Below are 22,776 nucleotides of genomic sequence, written 5' to 3' on the forward strand. Positions count from 1 at the left end.
CCCATAGAGCACCCATAGAGCACCCATAGAGCACCCATAGAGCACCCATACAGAACCCAAAGAGCACCCATGCAGCACCCATAGAGCACCCATAGAGCACCCACAGAGGACCCATACAGAACCATAGAGCACCCATAGAGCACCCATAGAGCACCCATAGAGCACCCATAGAGGACCATAGAGCACCCATAGAGCACCCATAGAGCACCCATAGAGCGCCCATAGAGCACCCATAGAGAACCATAGAGTACCCATAAAGCACCCATAGAGCACCCATAGAGGACCCATAGAGCACCCATAGAGCACCCATAGCGCACCCATAGAGCACCCATAGTGAACCATAGAGCACCCATAGAGCACCCATAGAGCACCCATCGAGCGCCCATACAGCACCCATAGAGCACCCACAGAGCGCCCATACAGAACCCAAAGAGCACTCATAGCGCACCCATAGAGCACCCATAGAGCACCCATAGAGCGCCCATAGAGCACCCATAGAGCACCCATAGAGCACCCATAGAGCACCCATAGCGCACCCATAGAGCACCCATGCAGCAACCATAGAGCACCCATAGAGCACCCATAGCGCACCCATAGAGCACCCATAGAGCACCCATAGCGCACCCATAGAGCACCCATAGAGCACCCATAGGGCACCCATAGAGCACCCATACAGAACCCAAAGAGCACCCATAGAGCACCCATAGAGCACCCATAGCGCACCCATAGAGCACCCATAGAGCACCCATAGAGCACCCATGCAGCACCCATAGCGCACCCATAGAGCACCCATAGGGCACCCATAGAGCACCCATACGGCACCCATAGAGCACCCATAGAGCACCCATACAGAACCCAAAGAGCACCCATGCAGCACCCATAGAGCACCCATAGAGCACCCATAGAGCGCCCATAGAGCACCCATAGAGCACCCATAGCGCACCCATAGAGCCCCCATAGAGCACCCATAGAGCACCCATAGCGCACCCATAGAGCACCCATAGAGCACCCATAGAGCACCCATACAGAACCCAAAGAGCACCCATGCAGCACCCATACAGCACCCATAGAGGACCCATAGAGAACCATAGAGCACCCATAGAGCGCCCATAGAGCGCCCATCGAGCACCCATAGAGGACCCATAGAGAACCATAGAGCACCCATAGAGCGCCCATAGAGCGCCCATAGAGCACCCATAGAGCACCCATAGAGCACCCATAGAGCGCCCATAGAGCGCCCATAGAGCACCCATAGAGCGCCCATAGCGCACCCAAACAGAACCCAAAGAGCACCCATGCAGCACCCATAGAGCACCCATAGAGCACCCATAGAGGACCCATAGAGAACCATAGAGCACCCATAGAGCACCCATAGAGCACCCATAGAGGACCCATAGAGAACCCATAGAGTACCCATAGAGCACCCATAGAGCACCCATAGAGGACCCATAGAGAACCATAGAGCACCCATAGAGCACCCATAGAGCACCCATAGAGCACCCATAGAGCACCCATACAGCACCCATAGAGCACCCATAGAGCGCCCATAGCGCACCCATAGCGCACCCATAGAGCACCCATAGAGCACCCATAGCGCACCATAGAGCACCCATAGAGGACCCATAGTGAAGCATAGAGCGCCCATAGAGCATCCATAGAGCACCCATAGAGCGCCCATACAGAACCCAAAGAGCACCCATGCAGCACCCATAGAGCACCCATAGAGCATCCATAGAGCGCCCATACAGCACCCATAGAGCACCCATAGAGCACCCATAGAGAACCATAGAGCACCCATACAGCACCCATAGAGCACCCATAGAGCGCCCATAGCGCACCCATAGCGCACCCATAGAGCACCCATAGAGCACCCATAGAGCACCCATACAGCACCCATAGAGCACCCATAGAGCACCCATAGAGCGCCCATACAGAACCCAAAGAGCACCCATGCAGCACCCATAGAGCACCCATAGAGCATCCATAGAGCGCCCATAGAGCACCCATAGAGCACCCATAGAGCACCCATAGAGCGCCCATAGAGCGCCCATAGAGCGCCCATCGAGCACCCATAGAGCACCCATAGAGCGCCCATCGAGCGCCCATCGAGCACCCATCGAGCGCCCATCGAGCGCCCATCGAGCGCCCATCGAGCGCCCATAGAGAACCCATAGAGCACCCATAGAGCACCCATAGAGCACCCATAGAGCACCCATAGAGAACCATAGAGCACCCATACAGCACCCCTAGAGCACCCCTAGAGCACCCCTAGAGCACCCATAGAGAACCCATAGAGCACCCATAGAGCACCCATACAGCACCCATAGAGAACCATAGAGCACCCATACAGCACCCCTAGAGCACCCCTAGAGCACCCCTAGAGCACCCATAGAGCACCCATAGAGCACCCATAGAGCACCCATAAAGCACCCATAGCGCACCCATAGAGCATCCATAGAGCACCCATAGAGCACCCATAGCGCACCCATAGAGCACCCCTAGAGCACCCATAGAGCATCCACAGAGCACCCATAGAGCACCCATAGAGCACCCATAAAGCACTCATAGCGCACCCATAGAGCACCCATAGAGCACCCATAGCGCACCCATAGAGCACCCATAGAGCACCCATAGAGCACCCATAGAGCGCCCATCGAGCATCCATAGAGCACCCATAGAGCGCCCATCGAGCGCCCATCGAGCACCCATCGAGCGCCCATAGAGAACCCATAGAGCACCCATAGAGCACCCATAGAGCACCCATAGAGCACCAATAGAGAACCATAGAGCACCCATAGAGCACCCATAAAGCACCCATAGAGCACCCATCGAGCGCCCATAGAGAACCATAGAGCACCCATACAGCACCCCTAGAGCACCCCTAGAGCACCCATAGAGCATCCACAGAGCACCCATAGAGCACCCATAGAGCACCCATAAAGCACCCATAGCGCACCCATAGAGCACCCATAGAGCACCCATAGAGCACCCATAGAGCACCCATAGCGCACCCATAGAGCACCCATAGAGCACCCATAGAGCATCCACAGAGCACCCATAGAGCACCCATAGAGCACCCATACAGCACCCCTAGAGCACCCATAGAGCACCCATAGAGCACCCATAGAGCACCCATTAAGCACCCATAGAGCACCCATAGCGCACCCATAGAGCACCCATAGCGCACCCATAGCGCACCCATAGAGCACCCATAGCGCACCCATAGCGCACCCATAGAGCACCCATAGAGCACCCATAGAGCACCCATAGCGCACCCATAGCGCACCCATAGAGCACCCATAAACCCCCCCGTTACCGGTCGCTCCGCCCTCCCCCCCCCCCCATCCCCGCGTTGGTTCCGTCCGGCTGCCAGCCCCGCCCCTCGCGCATGCGCACTCCCCCCCGGGCCCACTTCCGCCTCGGCCGCCATCGCCAGCGGGGCCCGGCCCCGAGCGCTCCGGAGCCGGGGGCCCGGGGCAGGGCGGGCGGGGAGGGGGGGGGGGGAGGACGGGAAAGGGGTTGGGGGGGGTGGGGGGGAAAGGAACCGGACCCGGTTCCGGTTCCGGCTTCCCTTCCCGGCCAAGCCCCCGCATGGAGCGCCAGGGCCGCATGGAGTGCCCGGCCCTGCCGCCTGGCTGGAAGAAGGAGGAGGTGATCCGTAAATCCGGCCTCAGCGCTGGCAAGAGCGATGTCTACTACTTCAGGTACGGGGAAAACCGGGAATAGCAGCGGGAATAGCAGCGGGAATGGCGCCGGGAACAGGGTCCTAGTGCCCCCCCCCCCCATAGCTCCATTAACAGGGTCCTAAAGCCCGCCTATGGCTCCATTAACGGGGTCCTAGTGCCCGCCTATGGCCCCATTAACGGGGTCCTAGTGCCCGCCTATGGCTCCATTAACGGGGTCCTAGTGCCCGCCTATGGCTCCATTAACGGGGTCCTAGTGCCCGCCTATGGCTCCTTTAACCGGGTCCTAATGCCCCCCTCTGGCTCTATTAACAGGGTCCTAGTGCCCGCCTATGGCTCCATTAACGGGGTCCTAGTGCCCGCCTATGGCTCCATTAACGGGGTCCTAGTGCCCGCCTATGGCTCCATTAACCGGGTCCTAATGCCCCCCTCTGGCTCCATTAACAGGGTCCTAGTGCCCGCCTATGGCTCCATTAACAGGGTCCTAGTGCCCGCCTATGGCTCCATTAACAGGGTCCTAGTGCCCGCCTATGGCTCCATTAACAGGGTCCTAGTGCCCGCCTATGGCTCCATTAACAGGGTCCTAGTGCCCGCCTATGGCTCCCATCTCCATTCCCTGTTTCCCCCCTCCTTATCCCTGTTTCCCACCTCCTTATCCCTGTTTCCCATCTCCTTATCCCTGTTTCCCATCTCCATTCCCTGTTTCCCCCCTCCATATCCCTGTTTCCCACCTCCTTATCCCTGTTTCCCACCTCCTTATCCCTGTTTCCCACCTCCTTATCCCTGTTTCCCATCTCCTTATCCCTGTTTCCCACCTCCCTATCCCTGTTTCCCACCTCCTTATCCCTGTTTCCCACCTCCTTATCCCTGTTTCCCACCTCCTTATCCCTGTTTCCCATCTCCATTCCCTGTTTCCCACCTCCTTATCCCTGTTTCCCACCTCCATTCCCTGTTTCCCACCTCCTTATCCCTGTTTCCCATCTCCATCCGTGCATCGGGAACGCTCCCATTCCCTGCTTCCCTTTCCCAATGCCTCCGGGGCCGGGCTTGTTCCCCTTCTCCAATGGGAAGCGCTGCCTCCGCCCGGAATTCCGATGGGAAAGGCTTGGGAGCTCTTCCCAACAACCGAGTCCATTGGATCGGGGGGGCATCTGCAGCGGCCCGGAATTCCCAATGGGAATATCCCACAATCCCCAATGGACACGTCCCAAACCTCCCCATGGAGCCATCCCATAATTCCCAATGGAGCCATCCCATAATTCCCAATGGAGCCATCCCATAATTCCCAATGGAGCTCTTCCCACAATTCCCAATGGAGCCCTTGCCGCCATTCCCAATGGTCACATCCTGGAATTCCCAATGGAGCCATCCCATAATTCCCAATGGAGCCATCCCATAATTCCCAATGGAGCCCTCCTATAATTCCCAATGGAGCCATCCCACAATTCCCAATGGGAATATCCTATAATTCCCAATGGGAATATCCCTAACCTCCCAACGGACACATCCCATTATTCCCAATGGGAATACCCTGCAATTCCCAATGGGACTATCCCACCCTTCCCAATGGGAATACCCTGTGATTCCCAATGGACACATCCCATTATTCCCAATGGAGCCCTCCTATAATTCCCAATGGAGCCATCCCACACTTCCCAATGGGAATACCCTGCAATTCTCAATGGGAATAACCCACACTTCCCAATGGACACCTCCCATTATTCCCAATGGGAATACCCTATAATTCCCAATGGGACTATCCCACACTTCCCAGTGGACACCTCCCATTATTCCCAATGGGAATACCCTGCAATTCCCAATGGGAATATCCCACACTTCCAAATGGACACATCCCATGATTCCCAATGGAGCCCTCCTATAATTCCCAATGGACACATCCCACAATTCCCAAGGGGAATATCCTATAATTCCCAATGGGAATATCCCACACTTCCCAATGGACACATCCCATTATTCCCAATGGGAATACCCTGCAATTCCCAATGGGACTCTCCCACCCTTTCCAATGGGAATACCCTGCGATTCCCAATGGGACTATCCCACACTTCCCAATGGACACCTCCCATTATTCCCAATGGAGCCATCCCACAATTCCCAATGGGAATACCCTGCAATTCCCAATGGGACTCTCCCACCCTTCCCAATGGGAATACCCTGCGATTCCCAATGGCCACATCCCACAATTCCCAATGGAGCCATCCCACAATTCCCAAGGGGAATATCCTATAATTCCCAATGGGACTATCCCACACTTCCCAATGGACACCTCCCATTATTCCCAATGGAGCCATCCCACAATTCCCAATGGAGCCATCCCACAATTCCCAATGGGAATATCCTATAATTCCCAATGGGAATATCCCTAACGTCCCAATGGACACCTCCCATTATTCCCAATGGGAATACCCTGCAATTCCCAATGGACACCTCCCAATATTCCCAATGGGAATACCCTGCAATTCCCAATGGGACTCTCCCACCCTTCCCAATGGGATCGCCTCCCTTCTGCCAGTCCGAGCGGGAAGAAATTCCGGAGCAAGCCGCAGCTCGCCCGCTACCTGGGGAATTCCATGGATTTGAGCAGCTTCGACTTCCGCACGGGAAAGATGATGCCGGGCAAAGCGCAGAAGAACAAGCAACGGCTCCGGAATGAGGCGCTCCAGCAAGCCAAGGTGGGGAACATTCCCGACAGCGGGAATTGCATCCGTGGGAAAGAGGGAGCTGCTCGGGGAAGGCTGGGAATGGGAAAAGGTGGGAGGAGGAGGAAGGCTTCCGTGGATACAGAGTGAGATCTACTGGGGGATGGGGCTGTGGATATAGGGAATGGGAATGGGAAAAGGTGGGATGAGGAGGAAGGATTCCATGGATATGGGAGCGGGATCTACTGGGAGATGTGGGAATGGGAATGGGAAAAGGTGGGATGAGGAGGAAGGATTCCATGGATGGAATGGAGGGATGGGGCTGCGGAGATTGGGATTGGGAATGGGAAAAGGTGGGATTAGGAGGAAGGATTCCATGGATACAGAGTGGGATCTACTGAGGGATGTGGTTGTGGATATAGGGAATGGGAATGGGAAAAGGTGGGATTAGGAGGAAGGATTCCATGGATACAGAGTGGGATCTACTGAGGGATGGGGTTGTGGATATAGGGAATGGGAATGGGAAAAGGTGGGATGAGGAGGAAGGATTCCATGGATGGAATGGAGGGATCTATTGGGAGATGTGGTTGTGGATATAGGGAATGGGAATGGGAAAAGGTGGGATTAGGAGAAAGGATTCCATGGATACAGGAGTGGGATCTACTGAGGGATGGGGCTGTGGATATAGGGATTGGGAATGGGAAAAGATGGGATGAGGAGGAAGGATTCCATGGATACAGGAGCGGGATCTACTGGGGGATGGGGTTGTGGATATAGGGATTGGGAATGGGAAAAGGTGGGATTAGGAGGAAGGATTCCATGGATACAGGAGCGGGATCTACTGGGGGATGGGGCTGTGGATACAGGGAATGGGAATGGGAAAAGATGGGATGAGGAGGAAGGATTTCCTCTGGAAAACCGGGATACGGCTGATAGGGATGGCCACGGAGCACGACCGGATCATTTGGGATGCGATGCCGGAATCCCTTGGGAATGCAGTGGCTGCGGTGGCCCCGCTCCGGCGCCTCCGGACGTGTTATCCCAACGCATTCCAATAGGGAATTCCATGCAGGCTCGTGCCTTTGCTGCTGGGAATCAGCCCTTTTCCATGGGAAGAGCTTCCCGGGATAACTGGGAAAGGTTGGATGCGGGAATGGGGAAAGGAGGCCAAGGCAGTGGGGAAGTCGCTGGCCTCGGAGCGTTGGAATTCTGCTTGGGAAGCTTGGAGCCAATTGGGAATCCTTGATTCCCATTGGGAATCTTGGATCCCATTGGCACCCTTGGATCCCATTGGGAACCTTGGATCCCATTGGAACCCTTGGATCCCATTGGCAACCTTGGATCCCATTGGGAACCTTGCATCCCATTGGCAACCTTGGATCCCATTGGGAACCTTGGATCCCATTGGAACCCTTGGATCCCATTGGCAACCTTGGATCCCATTGGCACCCTTGGATCCCATTGGCACCCTTGCATCCCATTGGCAACCTTGCATCCCATTGGCAACCTTGGATCCCATTGGCACCCTTGGATCCCATTGGCACCCTTGGATCCCATTGGCACCCTTGGATCCCATTGGCACCCTTGGATCCCATTGGCACCCTTGGATCCCATTGGCACCCTTGGATCCCATTGGGAACCTTGAATCCCATTGGAATCCTTTGATCCCACTTGGGAACCTTGGAATTCATTGGGAACCTTGGAATTCCTTGGGAACCTTGCATCCCATTGGCAACCTTGGATCCCATTGGCACCCTTGGATCCCATTGGCACCCTGGGATCCCATTGGCACCCTGGGATCCCATTGGCACCCTTGGATCCCATTGGCACCCTTGCATCCCATTGGCACCCTTGGATCCCATTGGCAACCTTGGATCCCATTGGCACCCTGGGATCCCATTGGCACCCTGGGATCCCATTGGCACCCTGGGATCCCATTGGCACCCTGGGATCCCATTGGCACCCTGGGATCCCATTGGCACCCTGGGATCCCATTGGCACCCTTGGATCCCATTGGCACCCTGGGATCCCATTGGCACCCTTGGATCCCATTGGCACCCTTGGATCCCATTGGCAACCTTGGATCCCATTGGCAACCTTGGATCCCATTGGCACCCTGGGATCCCATTGGCACCCTGGGATCCCATTGGCACCCTGGGATCCCATTGGCAACCTTGGATCCCATTGGCACCCTGGGATCCCATTGGCACCCTTGGATCCCATTGGCACCCTTGGATCCCATTGGCACCCTTGGATCCCATTGGCAACCTTGGATCCCATTGGCACCCTGGGATCCCATTGGCAACCTTGCATCCCATTGGCACCCTTGGATCCCATTGGCAACCTTGGATCCCATTGGCAACCTTGGATCCCATTGGCACCCTTGGATCCCATTGGCACCCTTGGATCCCATTGGCAACCTTGGATCCCATTGGCACCCTTGCATCCCATTGGCACCCTTGCATCCCATTGGCACCCTGGGATCCCATTGGCACCCTTGCATCCCATTGGCACCCTTGCATCCCATTGGCACCCTTGCATCCCATTGGCACCCTTGCGATCCCATTGGCACCCTTGGATCCCATTGGCACCCTTGCGATCCCAGTGGCACACTTGCATCCCATTGGGAACCTTGGATCCCATTGGAATCCTTTGATCCCACTTGGGAACCTTGGAATTCATTGGGAACCTTGGAATTCCTTGGGAACCTTGCATCCCATTGGCAACCTTGGATCCCATTGGCACCCTTGGATCCCATTGGCAACCTTGGATCCCATTGGCACCCTGGGATCCCATTGGCACCCTTGGATCCCATTGGCAACCTTGGATCCCATTGGCAACCTTGGATCCCATTGGAAACCTTGGATCCCATTGGCACCCTTGGATCCCATTGAGAACCTTGCATCCCATTGGCAACCTTGAATCCCATTGGCAACCTTGGATCCCATTGGCACCCTGGGATCCCATTGGCACCCTGGGATCCCATTGGCACCCTGGGATCCCATTGGCACCCTTGCATCCCATTGGCACCCTGGGATCCCATTGGCACCCTTGGATCCCATTGGCACCCTTGGATCCCATTGGGAACCTTGGATCCCATTGGCACCCTTGGATCCCATTGGGAACCTTGGATCCCATTGGAATCCTTTGATCCCACTTGGGAACCTTGGAATTCATTGGGAACCTTGGAATTCATTGGGAACCTTGGAATTCCTTGGGAACCTTGCATCCCATTGGCAACCTTGGATCCCATTGGCACCCTTGCATCCCATTGGCACCCTGGGATCCCATTGGCACCCTTGGATCCCATTGGCACCCTTGCGATCCCATTGGCACCCTTGGATCCCATTGGCACCCTTGCGATCCCATTGGCACCCTTGGATCCCATTGGCACCCTTGGATCCCATTGGCACCCTTGGATCCCATTGGCACCCTTGCGATCCCAGTGGCACCCTTGCGATCCCAGTGGCGCCCTCGCCTCCGTCGCCGCCCTTCCCGCTCTTCCCCTTTGCCTCCCCGTAGGGGAAGCCGGACCTGAGCACGGCGCTGCCCATCCGCCAGACGGCCTCCATCTTCAAGCAGCCCGTTACCAAGGTAACCAATCACCCCGGCAACAAGGTGCGGGCCGAGGCGCAGCGGGTACCCGAGCAACCGCGCCAGGTGAGCATCGCCCCCTGCCCTACGGCATCCCAAGGGGGATCCGGTGGGATCGGGCGGTTCCCATTTATCCGCATGGGGAATGGTGTTCCTGAAGCCATGTTTTTCTTCCCGTCGTTCTTTGCTTCCCGGAAGGAATTCCATTGGAAACCATGGGGAAAATCCATCCCATCCCTGGTTTTCACCGTATGGAGATGGGAATGGGATCCGATGGGATCAGGGAATCCGATTTATCCGCATGGGAATGGTGTTCCTGAAGCCATGTTTTTCTTCCCGTCGTTCTTTGCTTCCCGGAAGGAATTCCATTGGAAACCATATGGAAAATCCATCCCATCCCTGGTTTTCACCGTATGGAGATGGGAATGGGATCCGATGGGATCGGGGAATCCGATTTATCCGCATGGGGAATGGTGTTCCTGAAGCCATGTTTTTCTTCCCGTCGTTCTTTGCTTCCCGGAAGGAATTCCATAGGAAACCATGGGGAAAATCCATCCCATCCCTGGTTTTCACCGTATGGAGATGGGAATGGGATCCGATGGGATCGGGGAATCTGATTTATCCGCATGGGGAATGGTGTTCCTGAAGCCATGTTTTTCTTCCCATGGTTCTTTGCTTCCTGGAAGGAATTCCATAGGAAAAATATATGGAAAATCCATGTTATCCCATCCAATCCCTGTTTTTCACCTTATGGAGATGGGAATGGGATCCGATGGGATCAGGGAATCCGATTTATCCGCATGGGAATGGTGTTCCTGAAGCCATGTTTTTCTTCCCGTCGTTCTTTGCTTCCCGGAAGGAATTCCATTGGAAACCATGGGGAAAATCCATCCCATCCCTGGTTTTCACCGTATGGAGATGGGAATGGGATCCGATGGGATCAGGGAATCCGATTTATCCGCATGGGAATGGTGTTCCTGAAGCCATGTTTTTCTTCCCGTCGTTCTTTGCTTCCCGGAAGGAATTCCATAGGAAAAATATATGGAAAATCCATGTTATCCCATCCAATCCCTGGTTTTCACCTTATGGAGATGGGAGTGGGATCCGGTGGGATCGGGCGGTTCCCATTTATCCGCATGGGAATGGTGTTCCTGAAGCCATGTTTTTCTTCCCGTCGTTCTTTGCTTCCCGGAAGGAATTCCATAGGAAAACCATATGGAAAATCCATGTTATCCCATCCAATCCCTGTTTTTCACCTTATGGAGATGGGAATGGGATCCGATGGGATCAGGGAATCCGATTTATCCGCATGGGAATGGTGTTCCTGAAGCCGGGTTTTTCTTCCCGTCATTCTTTGCTTCCCAGAAGGAATTCCATAGGAAAACCATATGGAAAATCTATGTTATCCCATCCAATCCCTGTTTTTCGCCTTATGGAGATGGGAGTGGGATCCGGTGGGATCGGGCGGTTCCCATTTATCCGCATGGGAATGGTGTTCCTGAAGCCATGTTTTTCTTCCCGTCGTTCTTTGCTTCCCGGAAGGAATTCCATAGGAAAAATATATGGAAAATCCATGTTATCCCATCCAATCCCTGTTTTTCACCTTATGGAGATGGGAGTGGGATCCGGTGGGATCGGGCGGTTCCCATTTATCCGCATGGGGAATGGTGTTCCTGAAGCCATGTTTTAATTCCCGTCGTTCTTTGCTTCCCGGAAGGAATTCCATTGGAAACCATGGGGAAAATCCATCCCATCCCTGGTTTTCACCGTATGGAGATGGGAATGGGATCCGATGGGATCAGGGAATCCGATTTATCCGCATGGGAATGGTGTTCCTGAAGCCATGTTTTTCTTCCCGTCGTTCTTTGCTTCCCGGAAGGAATTCCATAGGAAAACCATATGGAAAATCCATGTTATCCCATCCAATCCCTGGTTTTCACCTTATGGAGATGGGAATGGGATCCGATGGGATCAGGGAATCCGATTTATCCGCATGGGAATGGTGTTCCTGAAGCCATGTTTTTCTTCCCGTCGTTCTTTGCTTCCCGGAAGGAATTCCATTGGAAACCATGGGGAAAATCCATCCCATCCCTGGTTTTCACCGTATGGAGATGGGAATGGGATCCGATGGGATCAGGGAATCCGATTTATCCGCATGGGAATGGTGTTCCTGAAGCCATGTTTTTCTTCCCGTCGTTCTTTGCTTCCCGGAAGGAATTCCATAGGAAAAATATATGGAAAATCTATGTTATCCCATCCAATCCCTGTTTTTCGCCTTATGGAGATGGGAATGGGATCCGATGGGATCGGGGGGCTCCGATTGGTCCGGGTTGGCAATGATGTTCCTGCATCCGCGGCATCATTCCCGTGTTGTTTGGCTTCCGGGAAGGAATTCCATAGGAAAACCATGGCGAAACTCCGTGTTATCCCATCCCATCCCTGTCTTCCACCTTCTGGAGCCTTCCCGATGTGCCTCCCGTTCCCATTCCGTGGCCTTTTCCCATCCCTTTCCCCTTGTCCGTGGCGGGAATCGCCTTGCGTCCTCCTTGCCTTTTCCGTCGCTCGGCCTCGCGCCATCCATTGGGAACGCTTTGGCTTGGAAAAGGCCGCTTCCGAGCCCTTTGCCCATGCCTGCTGGAATCCGTTAGCCCCTTCTTCCGGCCTCTCCCGGCCGTCCCGTCCCTTGGATCCCGAGTTCTCCTTTCCGTGCCTTTGCTTCCTCCTTTCGGCCATCCTTGGCCCAAATCCCAGGGGATATCCTTGCTTCCGGAATGCCGGCTCGGGAATTGCAGCTGCAGATCCCGCCTCTTAGGGCTCCCTTGCCCTTTGGCCCTATGGAGCGCTTGGGCCTTTCCGGGTGTTATCCATGTGTTATCCATGCATTATCCATCCATTATCCATCCGTTATCCATGCATTATCCATCCATTATCCATCCGTTATCCATCCATTATCCATGCATTATCCATCCATTATCCATCCGTTATCCATGCATTATCCATCCATTATCCATCCATTATCCATCCATTATCCATCCGTTATCCATCCATTATCCATGCATTATCCATCCATTTTCCATGCATTATCCATGCATTATCCATCCATTATCCATGCATTATCCATGCATTATCCATACATTATCCATCCGTTATCCATCTGTTATCCATCCGTTATCCATCCATTATCCATGCATTATCCATCCGTTATCCATCCATTATCCATCCGTTATCCATCCATTATCCATCCGTTACCCATCCGTTACCCATCCATTATCCATCCATTATCCATCCGTTATCCATCCGTTATCCATCCGTTATCCATAACCGCAGGGGCGATGCTGTTGGGGTTGGGGATGCGCATTCCGAAGGGGAAGGAGATTCCAGAGGGATGCGGTTGCCTCCTCCTCCATCCCATGTCCTCGTGCTCCCAAAGGGAATGGTTTCAAGGCCCGATCCGGGCTTATCCCTATGGAATACGTCAGCAGCACCGGGATCGTTGCCTCTGCTTCCTGGGCATCCCATTGCATCCCATTGCATCCATCCCATCCCATTGCATCCATCCCATCCCATTGCATCCATCCCATCCCATTGCATCCATCCCATTCCATCCCATCCATCCCATCCCAATCCATCCCATCCCATCCATCCCAATCCATCCCATCCCATCCATCCCATCCCATTCCATCCCATTCCATCCATCCCATCCCATCCCATCCATCCCATTCCATCCCATCCCATCCATCCCATCCCATCCCATCCCATCCATCCCATTCCATCCCATCCCATCCATCCCATCCCATCCCATCCATCCCATCCCATCCATCCCATCCCATCCATCCCATCCCATCCGGGACACAATCAGTGCTTTTCACTCTTGCCCTTCCCATGGACATCCGGCCACTTTCCCATCGGAAACAATGGAACCGGCCTGCATGCCGGGGAATCCGCCATCGGAATGGCCTCCTTGAGAAGTAGGGATGGATGCTTCCCATCCTATGGAGCATCCCAATCCCTCTGCTCCGGGATGATCCCTCCCGTCCAACGCCACCCCATTCCCAACGCCTGGAACGCCGCCTCCGTGCCCCTTTCGAGCCCTTTTGGCACCCCGTGGGCGCCGTCTCCTTACGTCCCCCTTTTCCCGGCGCTCCCTGTTTTCCCGTCGGGAAGAGCCCTTTGGGATTGCCTCTTCCTCTGCAGCTCTTTTGGGAGAAGCGGCTCCAAGGGCTCAGCGCTTCCGACGTCAGCGAGCAAATCCTGCGCTCCATGGAGCTGCCCAAGGGCCTCCAAGGTAAAGCCCAATGGGAATGGTGGGGATGAAGGGGTGGGGATGAAGGGTGGGGATGAAGGGTGGGGATGAAGGGGTGGGGATGAAGGGGTGGGGATGAAGGGTGGGAATTCTCTGCTGCCCTCCCTCCCACCTCTGTTTAATGCCGGCGCTCGGTAGCGCCATGGGGCCGGTTTGTGATGGGGGCCTTGATCCATGCGGACGCGGACGGGATCCGGACGCGCTCCAGGTCCTTCCCGACCCATAGCGGCGCCGCGGTTCCGCTCGGGTGCCGGGTCCCCGTTGGCGCTGAGCGCGACGCTCCCCGCGCCGCAGGGCTGGGTCCCGGCAGCAGTGCGGACGCGCTGCTCTCGGCCGTCGCCAGCGCCCTGCACACCAGCTCCGTGCCCATCACGGGCCAGGTCTCGGCCGCCGTGGAGAAGAACCCGGCCGTGTGGCTCAACACAGCCCAGCCCCTCTGCAAGGCCTTCGTCGTCACCGACGAGGACATCAGGTGCGTGCCGCGGGCGCCGCGGGTCGGTGATGGGCGGCAGGGAGGGCGGGCGCTGCTCCTCGGACCGGTTGTGTCCCATGGGGAGGGGACGGCCTCGGTGTGCGTTTCCGTCCCAAAGGGTCGGTGCTGGGGGTGAACGGAGGGGCAGACCCAAAACAGCGTTTTCTGGCCCAAAAAGGATGGTGCGGCCGTGGGAAGGGTCGGTCGGCGCTTCCATCCGGTGCCTGGTCCGTTTGGGTTGATGGGTTGGGATCAGTTAGGAAGTGAGGGATTTTGACAAGGAGAGAGTAAAGATGTTCCCCTACAGCTATACACGTATATATACAGCTATACGTGTATACAGCTATACATGTATACAGCTATACATATATATAGCTATACATATATATACACCTATACATGTATATATAGCTATACGTGCATATATACAGCTATACGTGTGTATATACACCTATACATATACATATATAGAGCTATACATATATATACACCTATGCATGTATATACAGCTATACGTATATGTGCACCTATACATGTGTATACAGCTATACGTATATACAGCTATACATGTATATACACCTATACATATATACACCTTTACATGTATATACAGCTATACCTATATGCAGCTATACATATATATACAGCTATACATGTATATACAGCTATACATATATGCAGCTATACATATATATACAGCTATACATGTATATACAGCTATACATGTATATACAGCTATATATGTATATACAGCTATACATATATACAGCTATACATGTATATACGGTTATACATGTGTATATAGCTATACACATACATAAAGCTATACAGCTGTATACCGATATATACATATAGCTGTATGTAGCCATATACAGCTATGTATATGTGTATAGCTATATGTGTATGCTTATGTATATGTATATAGCTATATACAGCTATGTATATGTATGCAGCTATATACAGCTATGTATACAGCTATATGTATATATAGGTATATACATAGTAGATAGCTATATACAGCTCTATATAGGTGTATATATATAGCAGCATATACTTGTAGCTTTTTATACGTTATACATATATACATCTATACATATACATATTATAACTGTTTATATGTTACATGTATACATATATATACATACAGCTATACATATATACATAGTTGTCTATAGCTATACACAGCTATATGTGTATAACTGTATACAGCTGTATGTATGTATTGCTGTTTATATAGCTATATACAGCTATGTAAATATATATGTATATATGTATATAGCTGTATACAGCTATATAGCTGTACATATATACAACTGTATATATGTATAGCTGTTTATATATGTTATGCATATTATGCATATATACATATCCATATTATAGTTGTTTACATAATATACATATATATATGGCTATATACATAGCTGTATATAGCTGTACAGAGGTATATGTATATAGTTGTATACATATATATGTATATGCATTTACACATTTATATACATATATATACACATACATATACATTATATATGCATATATGCATGTACATATAGACATATAGCTGTGTATAGCTATATAGAGCTGCATATAGCTGTGTACAGCTGTATAGCTGTATATACGTATACCTGTTTACACAGCTGTATACACCTATACATAGCTCCTTCCACGTGCAGCCTGCATGGCTTTGTGTCTGATGCACGGTCACGGTGGGAGCTGCGCTGGGATGTGGGGAGCTCCGCTGGGTCTCTTCACTCCAGGGCACAGATTTCGGGTTCCCGTAGCTCTCGTGCCCCTTCCTAAGCCCTAAACCCGCACCTGAAGCTTCTGCAGCGCTGGTGGGAGGTACGGGATTCCCATTCCCGTCCCCTTGCCTTGGGAATTCACTCCTGGGCTTAACACGGACGGGAAGGGAAGCGCGCTGGGAACGCTGCTCCAGGGGCAGGCAGGAAGAGGGATGAGCACCCCTGGAAGCCACCTTCTCATGGCGCTGGTGTGGAGCTGCCTTCGCTCCAGGACCATTCCCAAAAGGCACTGCAGAAAGCTCCTGCTGTCCATGGGGAAAGCGGTGCCCTCGCTTCCCGACGTTCCACAATGGAAGACTTTCCACCTGGGGATATCCAGTCAGGGGCCTTTCTGCACCCTGAGCTCCTCCATCCCGGCTGTTGTTCCCATCTCAGTTCCCTTGATCCCGGCTGTTGTTCCCATCTCAGTTCCCTTGATCCCGGCTGTTGTTCCCATCTCAGTTCCTTGATCCCGGCTGTTGTTCCCATCTCAGTTCCCTTGATCCCGGCTGTTGTTCCCATCTCAGTTCCCTTGATCCCGGCTGTTGTTCCCATCTCAGTTCCTTGATCCCGGCTGTTGTTCCCATCTCAGTTCCCTTGATCCCGGCTGTTGTTCCCATCTCAGTTCCCTCCATCCCGGCTGTTGTTCCCATCTCAGTTCCCTTGATCCCGGCTGTTGTTCCCATCTCAGTTCCCTTGATCCCGGCTGTTGTTCCCATCTCAGTTCCTTGATCCCGGCTGTTGTTCCTATCTCAGTTCCCTTGATCCCGGCTGTTGTTCCCATCTCAGTTCCTTGATCCCGGCTGTTGTTCCCATCTCAGTTCCCTCGATCCCGGTTGTTGTTCCCATCTCAGTTCCTTGATCCCAGCTGTTGTTCCCATCTCAGTTCCCTTGATCCCGGCTGTTGTTCCCATCTCAGTTCCTTGATCCCGGCTGTTGTTCCCATCTCAGTTCCCTTGATCCCGGCTGTTGTTCCCATCTCAGTTCCCTCGATCCCAGCTGTTGTTCCCATCTCAGTTCCTTGATCCCGGCTGTTGTTCCCATCTCAGTTCCTTGATCCCGGCTGTTGTTCCCATCTCAGTTCCTTGATCCCGGCTGTTGTTCCCATCTCAGTTCCCTTGATCCCGGCTGTTGTTCCCATCTCAGTTCCTTGATCCCGGCTGTTGTTCCCATCTCAGTTCCTTGATCCCGGCTGTTGTTCCCATCTCAGTTCCTTGATCCCAGCTGTTGTTCCCATCTCAGTTCCCTCCATCCCGGCTGTTGTTCCCATCTCAGTTCCCTTGATCCCGGCTGTTGTTCCCATCTCAGTTCCCTTGATCCCGGCTGTTGTTCCCATCTCAGTTCCCTTGATCCCGGCTGTTGTTCCCATCTCAGTTCCCTCCATCCCGGCTGTTGTTCCCATCTCAGTTCCCTTGATCCCGGCTGTTGTTCCCATCTCAGTTCCCTTGATCCCGGCTGTTGTTCCCATCTCAGTTCCCTTGATCCCGGCTGTTGTTCCCATCTCAGTTCCTTGATCCCAGCTGTTGTTCCCATCTCAGTTCCCTCCATCCCGGCTGTTGTTCCCATCTCAGTTCCTTGATCCCGGCTGTTGTTCCCATCTCAGTTCCTTGATCCCGGCTGTTGTTCCCATCTCAGTTCCCTTGATCCCGGCTGTTGTTCCCATCTCAGTTCCTTGATCCCGGCTGTTGTTCCCATCTCAGTTCCCTTGATCCCGGCTGTTGTTCCCATCTCAGTTCCCTTGATCCCGGCTGTTGTTCCCATCTCAGTTCCCTTGATCCCGGCTGTTGTTCCCATCTCAGTTCCCTTGATCTCGGCTGTTGTTCCCATCTCAGTTCCTTGATCCCGGCTGTTGTTCCCATCTCAGTTCCTTGATCCCGGCTGTTGTTCCCATCTCAGTTCCCTTGATCCCGGCTGTTGTTCCCATCTCAGTTCCCTTGATCCCGGCTGTTGTTCCCATCTCAGTTCCCTCCATCCCGGCTGTTGTTCCCATCTCAGTTCCCTTGATCCCGGCTGTTGTTCCCATCTCAGTTCCTTGATCCCGGCTGTTGTTCCCATCTCAGTTCCCTTGATCCCGGCTGTTGTTCCCATCTCAGTTCCTTGATCCCGGCTGTTGTTCCCATCTCAGTTCCCTTGATCCCGGCTGTTGTTCCCATCTCAGTTCCCTTGATCCCGGTTGTTGTTCCCATCTCAGTTCCTTGATCCCAGCTGTTGTTCCCATCTCAGTTCCTTGATCCCAGCTGTTGTTCCCATCTCAGTTCCTTGATCCCGGCTGTTGTTCCCATCTCAGTTCCCTCGATCCCAGCTGTTGTTCCCATCTCAGTTCCTTGATCCCAGCTGTTGTTCCCATCTCAGTTCCCTCCATCCCGGCTGTTGTTCCCATCTCAGTTCCCTTGATCCCGGCTGTTGTTCCCATCTCAGTTCCCTTGATCCCGGCTGTTGTTCCCATCTCAGTTCCCTCCATCCCAGCTGTTGTTCCCATCTCAGTTCCCTCCATCCCGGCTGTTGTTCCCATCTCAGTTCCCTTGATCCCGGCTGTTGTTCCCATCTCAGTTCCCTTGATCCCGGCTGTTGTTCCCATCTCAGTTCCCTTGATCCCGGCTGTTGTTCCCATCTCAGTTCCCTTGATCCCGGCTGTTGTTCCCATCTCAGTTCCTTGATCCCAGCTGTTGTTCCCATCTCAGTTCCCTTGATCCCGGCTGTTGTTCCCATCTCAGTTCCTTGATCCCGGCTGTTGTTCCCATCTCAGTTCCCTCCATCCCGGCTGTTGTTCCCATCTCAGTTCCCTTGATCCCGGCTGTTGTTCCCATCTCAGTTCCTTGATCCCGGCTGTTGTTCCCATCTCAGTTCCCTTGATCCCGGCTGTTGTTCCCATCTCAGTTCCCTTGATCCCGGCTGTTGTTCCCATCTCAGTTCCCTTGATCCCGGCTGTTGTTCCCATCTCAGTTCCTTGATCCCGGCTGTTGTTCCCATCTCAGTTCCCTCCATCCCGGCTGTTGTTCCCATCTCAGTTCCCTTGATCCCGGCTGTTGTTCCCATCTCAGTTCCTTGATCCCGGCTGTTGTTCCCATCTCAGTTCCCTCCATCCCGGCTGTTGTTCCCATCTCAGTTCCCTTGATCCCGGCTGTTGTTCCCATCTCAGTTCCTTGATCCCGGCTGTTGTTCCCATCTCAGTTCCTTGATCCCAGCTGTTGTTCCCATCTCAGTTCCCTTGATCCCGGCTGTTGTTCCCATCTCAGTTCCTTGATCCCGGCTGTTGTTCCCATCTCAGTTCCTTGATCCCGGCTGTTGTTCCCATCTCAGTTCCTTGATCCCGGCTGTTGTTCCCATCTCAGTTCCCTTGATCCCGGCTGTTGTTCCCATCTCAGTTCCCTTGATCCCGGCTGTTGTTCCCATCTCAGTTCCTTGATCCCGGCTGTTGTTCCCATCTCAGTTCCTTGATCCCGGCTGTTGTTCCCATCTCAGTTCCCTTGATCCCGGCTGTTGTTCCCATCTCAGTTCCCTTGATCCCGGCTGTTGTTCCCATCTCAGTTCCCTTGATCCCGGCTGTTGTTCCCATCTCAGTTCCTTGATCCCAGCTGTTGTTCCCATCTCAGTTCCTTGATCCCGGCTGTTGTTCCCATCTCAGTTCCCTTGATCCCGGCTGTTGTTCCCATCTCAGTTCCCTCGATCCCGGCTGTTGTTCCCATCTCAGTTCCTTGATCCCGCCTGTTGTTCCCATCTCAGTTCCCTTGATCCCGGCTGTTGTTCCCATCTCAGTTCCCTTGATCCCGGCTGTTGTTCCCATCTCAGTTCCCTCCATCCCGGCTGTTGTTCCCATCTCAGTTCCTTGATCCCGGCTGTTGTTCCCATCTCAGTTCCCTTGATCCCGGCTGTTGTTCCCATCTCAGTTCCCTCCATCCCGGCTGTTGTTCCCATCTCAGTTCCTTGATCCCGGCTGTTGTTCCCATCTCAGTTCCCTTGATCCCGGCTGTTGTTCCCATCTCAGTTCCCTCCATCCCGGCTGTTGTTCCCATCTCAGTTCCCTTGATCCCGGCTGTTGTTCCCATCTCAGTTCCTTGATCCCGGCTGTTGTTCCCATCTCAGTTCCCTCGATCCCGGCTGTTGTTCCCATCTCAGTTCCTTGATCCCGGCTGTTGTTCCCATCTCAGTTCCCTTGATCCCGGCTGTTGTTCCCATCTCAGTTCCTTGATCCCGGCTGTTGTTCCCATCTCAGTTCCCTTGATCCCGGCTGTTGTTCCCATCTCAGTTCCCTTGATCCCGGCTGTTGTTCCCATCTCAGTTCCTTGATCCCGGCTGTTGTTCCCATCTCAGTTCCTTGATCCCGGCTGTTGTTCCCATCTCAGTTCCCTCCATCCCGGCTGTTGTTCCCATCTCAGTTCCCTTGATCCCGGCTGTTGTTCCCATCTCAGTTCCCTTGATCCCGGCTGTTGTTCCCATCTCAGTTCCTTGATCCCGGCTGTTGTTCCCATCTCAGTTCCCTCCATCCCGGCTGTTGTTCCCATCTCAGTTCCTTGATCCCGGCTGTTGTTCCCATCTCAGTTCCCTTGATCCCGGCTGTTGTTCCCATCTCAGTTCCCTTGATCCCGGCTGTTGTTCCCATCTCAGTTCCCTTGATCCCGGCTGTTGTTCCCATCTCAGTTCCCTTGATCCCGGCTGTTGTTCCCATCTCAGTTCCCTTGATCCCGGCTGTTGTTCCCATCTCAGTTCCTTGATCCCGGCTGTTGTTCCCATCTCAGTTCCCTTGATCCCGGCTGTTGTTCCCATCTCAGTTCCCTTGATCCCGGCTGTTGTTCCCATCTCAGTTCCTTGATCCCGGCTGTTGTTCCCATCTCAGTTCCTTGATCCCGGCTGTTGTTCCCATCTCAGTTCCCTTGATCCCGGCTGTTGTTCCCATCTCAGTTCCCTTGATCCCGGCTGTTGTTCCCATCTCAGTTCCCTTGATCCCGGCTGTTGTTCCCATCTCAGTTCCCTTGATCCCGGCTGTTGTTCCCGTCTCAGTTCCCTTGATCCCGGCTGTTGTTCCCATCTCAGTTCCCTCCATCCCGGCTGTTGTTCCCATCTCAGTTCCCTCGATCCCGGCTGTTGTTCCCATCTCAGTTCCCTTGATCCCGGCTGTTGTTCCCATCTCAGTTCCCTCGATCCCGGCTGTTGTTCCCATCTCAGTTCCTTGATCCCGGCTGTTGTTCCCATCTCAGTTCCTTGATCCCGGCTGTTGTTCCCATCTCAGTTCCCTCGATCCCGGCTGTTGTTCCCATCTCAGTTCCCTCGATCCCGGCTGTTGTTCCCATCTCAGTTCCCTTGATCCCGGCTGTTGTTCCCATCTCAGTTCCTTGATCCCGGCTGTTGTTCCCATCTCAGTTCCCTTGATCCCGGCTGTTGTTCCCATCTCAGTTCCTTGATCCCGGCTGTTGTTCCCATCTCAGTTCCCTTGATCCCGGCTGTTGTTCCCATCTCAGTTCCTTGATCCCGGCTGTTGTTCCCATCTCAGTTCCCTCCATCCCGGCTGTTGTTCCCATCTCAGTTCCTTGATCCCGGCTGTTGTTCCCATCTCAGTTCCCTCCATCCCGGCTGTTGTTCCCATCTCAGTTCCCTTGATCCCGGCTGTTGTTCCCATCTCAGTTCCTTGATCCCGGCTGTTGTTCCCATCTCAGTTCCCTTGATCCCGGCTGTTGTTCCCATCTCAGTTCCCTTGATCCCGGCTGTTGTTCCCATCTCAGTTCCCTTGATCCCGGCTGTTGTTCCCATCTCAGTTCCCTCGATCCCGGCTGTTGTTCCCATCTCAGTTCCTTGATCCCGGCTGTTGTTCCCATCTCAGTTCCCTTGATCCCGGCTGTTGTTCCCATCTCAGTTCCTTGATCCCGGCTGTTGTTCCCATCTCAGTTCCTTGATCCCGGCTGTTGTTCCCATCTCAGTTCCCTCGATCCCGGCTGTTGTTCCCATCTCAGTTCCCTTGATCCCGGCTGTTGTTCCCATCTCAGTTCCTTGATCCCGGCTGTTGTTCCCATCTCAGTTCCTTGATCCCGGCTGTTGTTCCCATCTCAGTTCCTTGATCCCGGCTGTTGTTCCCATCTCAGTTCCCTTGATCCCAGCTGTTGTTCCCATCTCAGTTCTCTCCATCCCGGCTGTTGTTCCCATCTCAGTTCCTTGATCCCGGCTGTTGTTCCCATCTCAGTTCCCTCGATCCCGGCTGTTGTTCCCATCTCAGTTCCCTCGATCCCAGCTGTTGTTCCCATCTCAGTTCCCTTGATCCCGGCTGTTGTTCCCATCTCAGTTCCCTCCATCCCGG

General features: G+C 53.5%; 1 protein-coding gene across 5 annotated transcripts in view; it reads left to right on the plus strand.

Annotated features, from left to right (window-relative positions):
• Positions 1–3,509: 3,509 nt before the first annotated feature.
• The window catches only part of LOC308231622 (methyl-CpG-binding domain protein 2-like), a 29,715-nt gene continuing 10,448 nt past the window's right edge, over positions 3,510–22,776 (plus strand). The window contains exons 1-5 of one of the 5 annotated variants that reach the window (XM_080637248.1): positions 3,510–3,704; positions 6,217–6,376; positions 9,866–10,003; positions 14,102–14,222; positions 14,535–14,712. In XM_080637248.1, coding sequence (XP_080493374.1) covers positions 3,592–3,704; positions 6,217–6,376; positions 9,866–10,003; positions 14,102–14,222; positions 14,535–14,712 — 710 coding nt within the window. In that variant the 5' untranslated portion in view covers positions 3,510–3,591. The remainder of the gene's footprint in view (positions 3,705–6,216; positions 6,377–9,865; positions 10,004–14,101; positions 14,223–14,534; positions 14,713–22,776) is intronic. The other 4 variants (XM_080637250.1, XM_080637249.1, XM_080637251.1 and 1 more) reach the window with 4 other exon arrangements.

Source organism: Psittacula echo (genome assembly GCF_963264785.1).
Source record: "Psittacula echo genome assembly, chromosome: Z".
In the NCBI taxonomy this organism is placed as follows: domain Eukaryota; kingdom Metazoa; phylum Chordata; class Aves; order Psittaciformes; family Psittacidae; genus Psittacula; species Psittacula echo.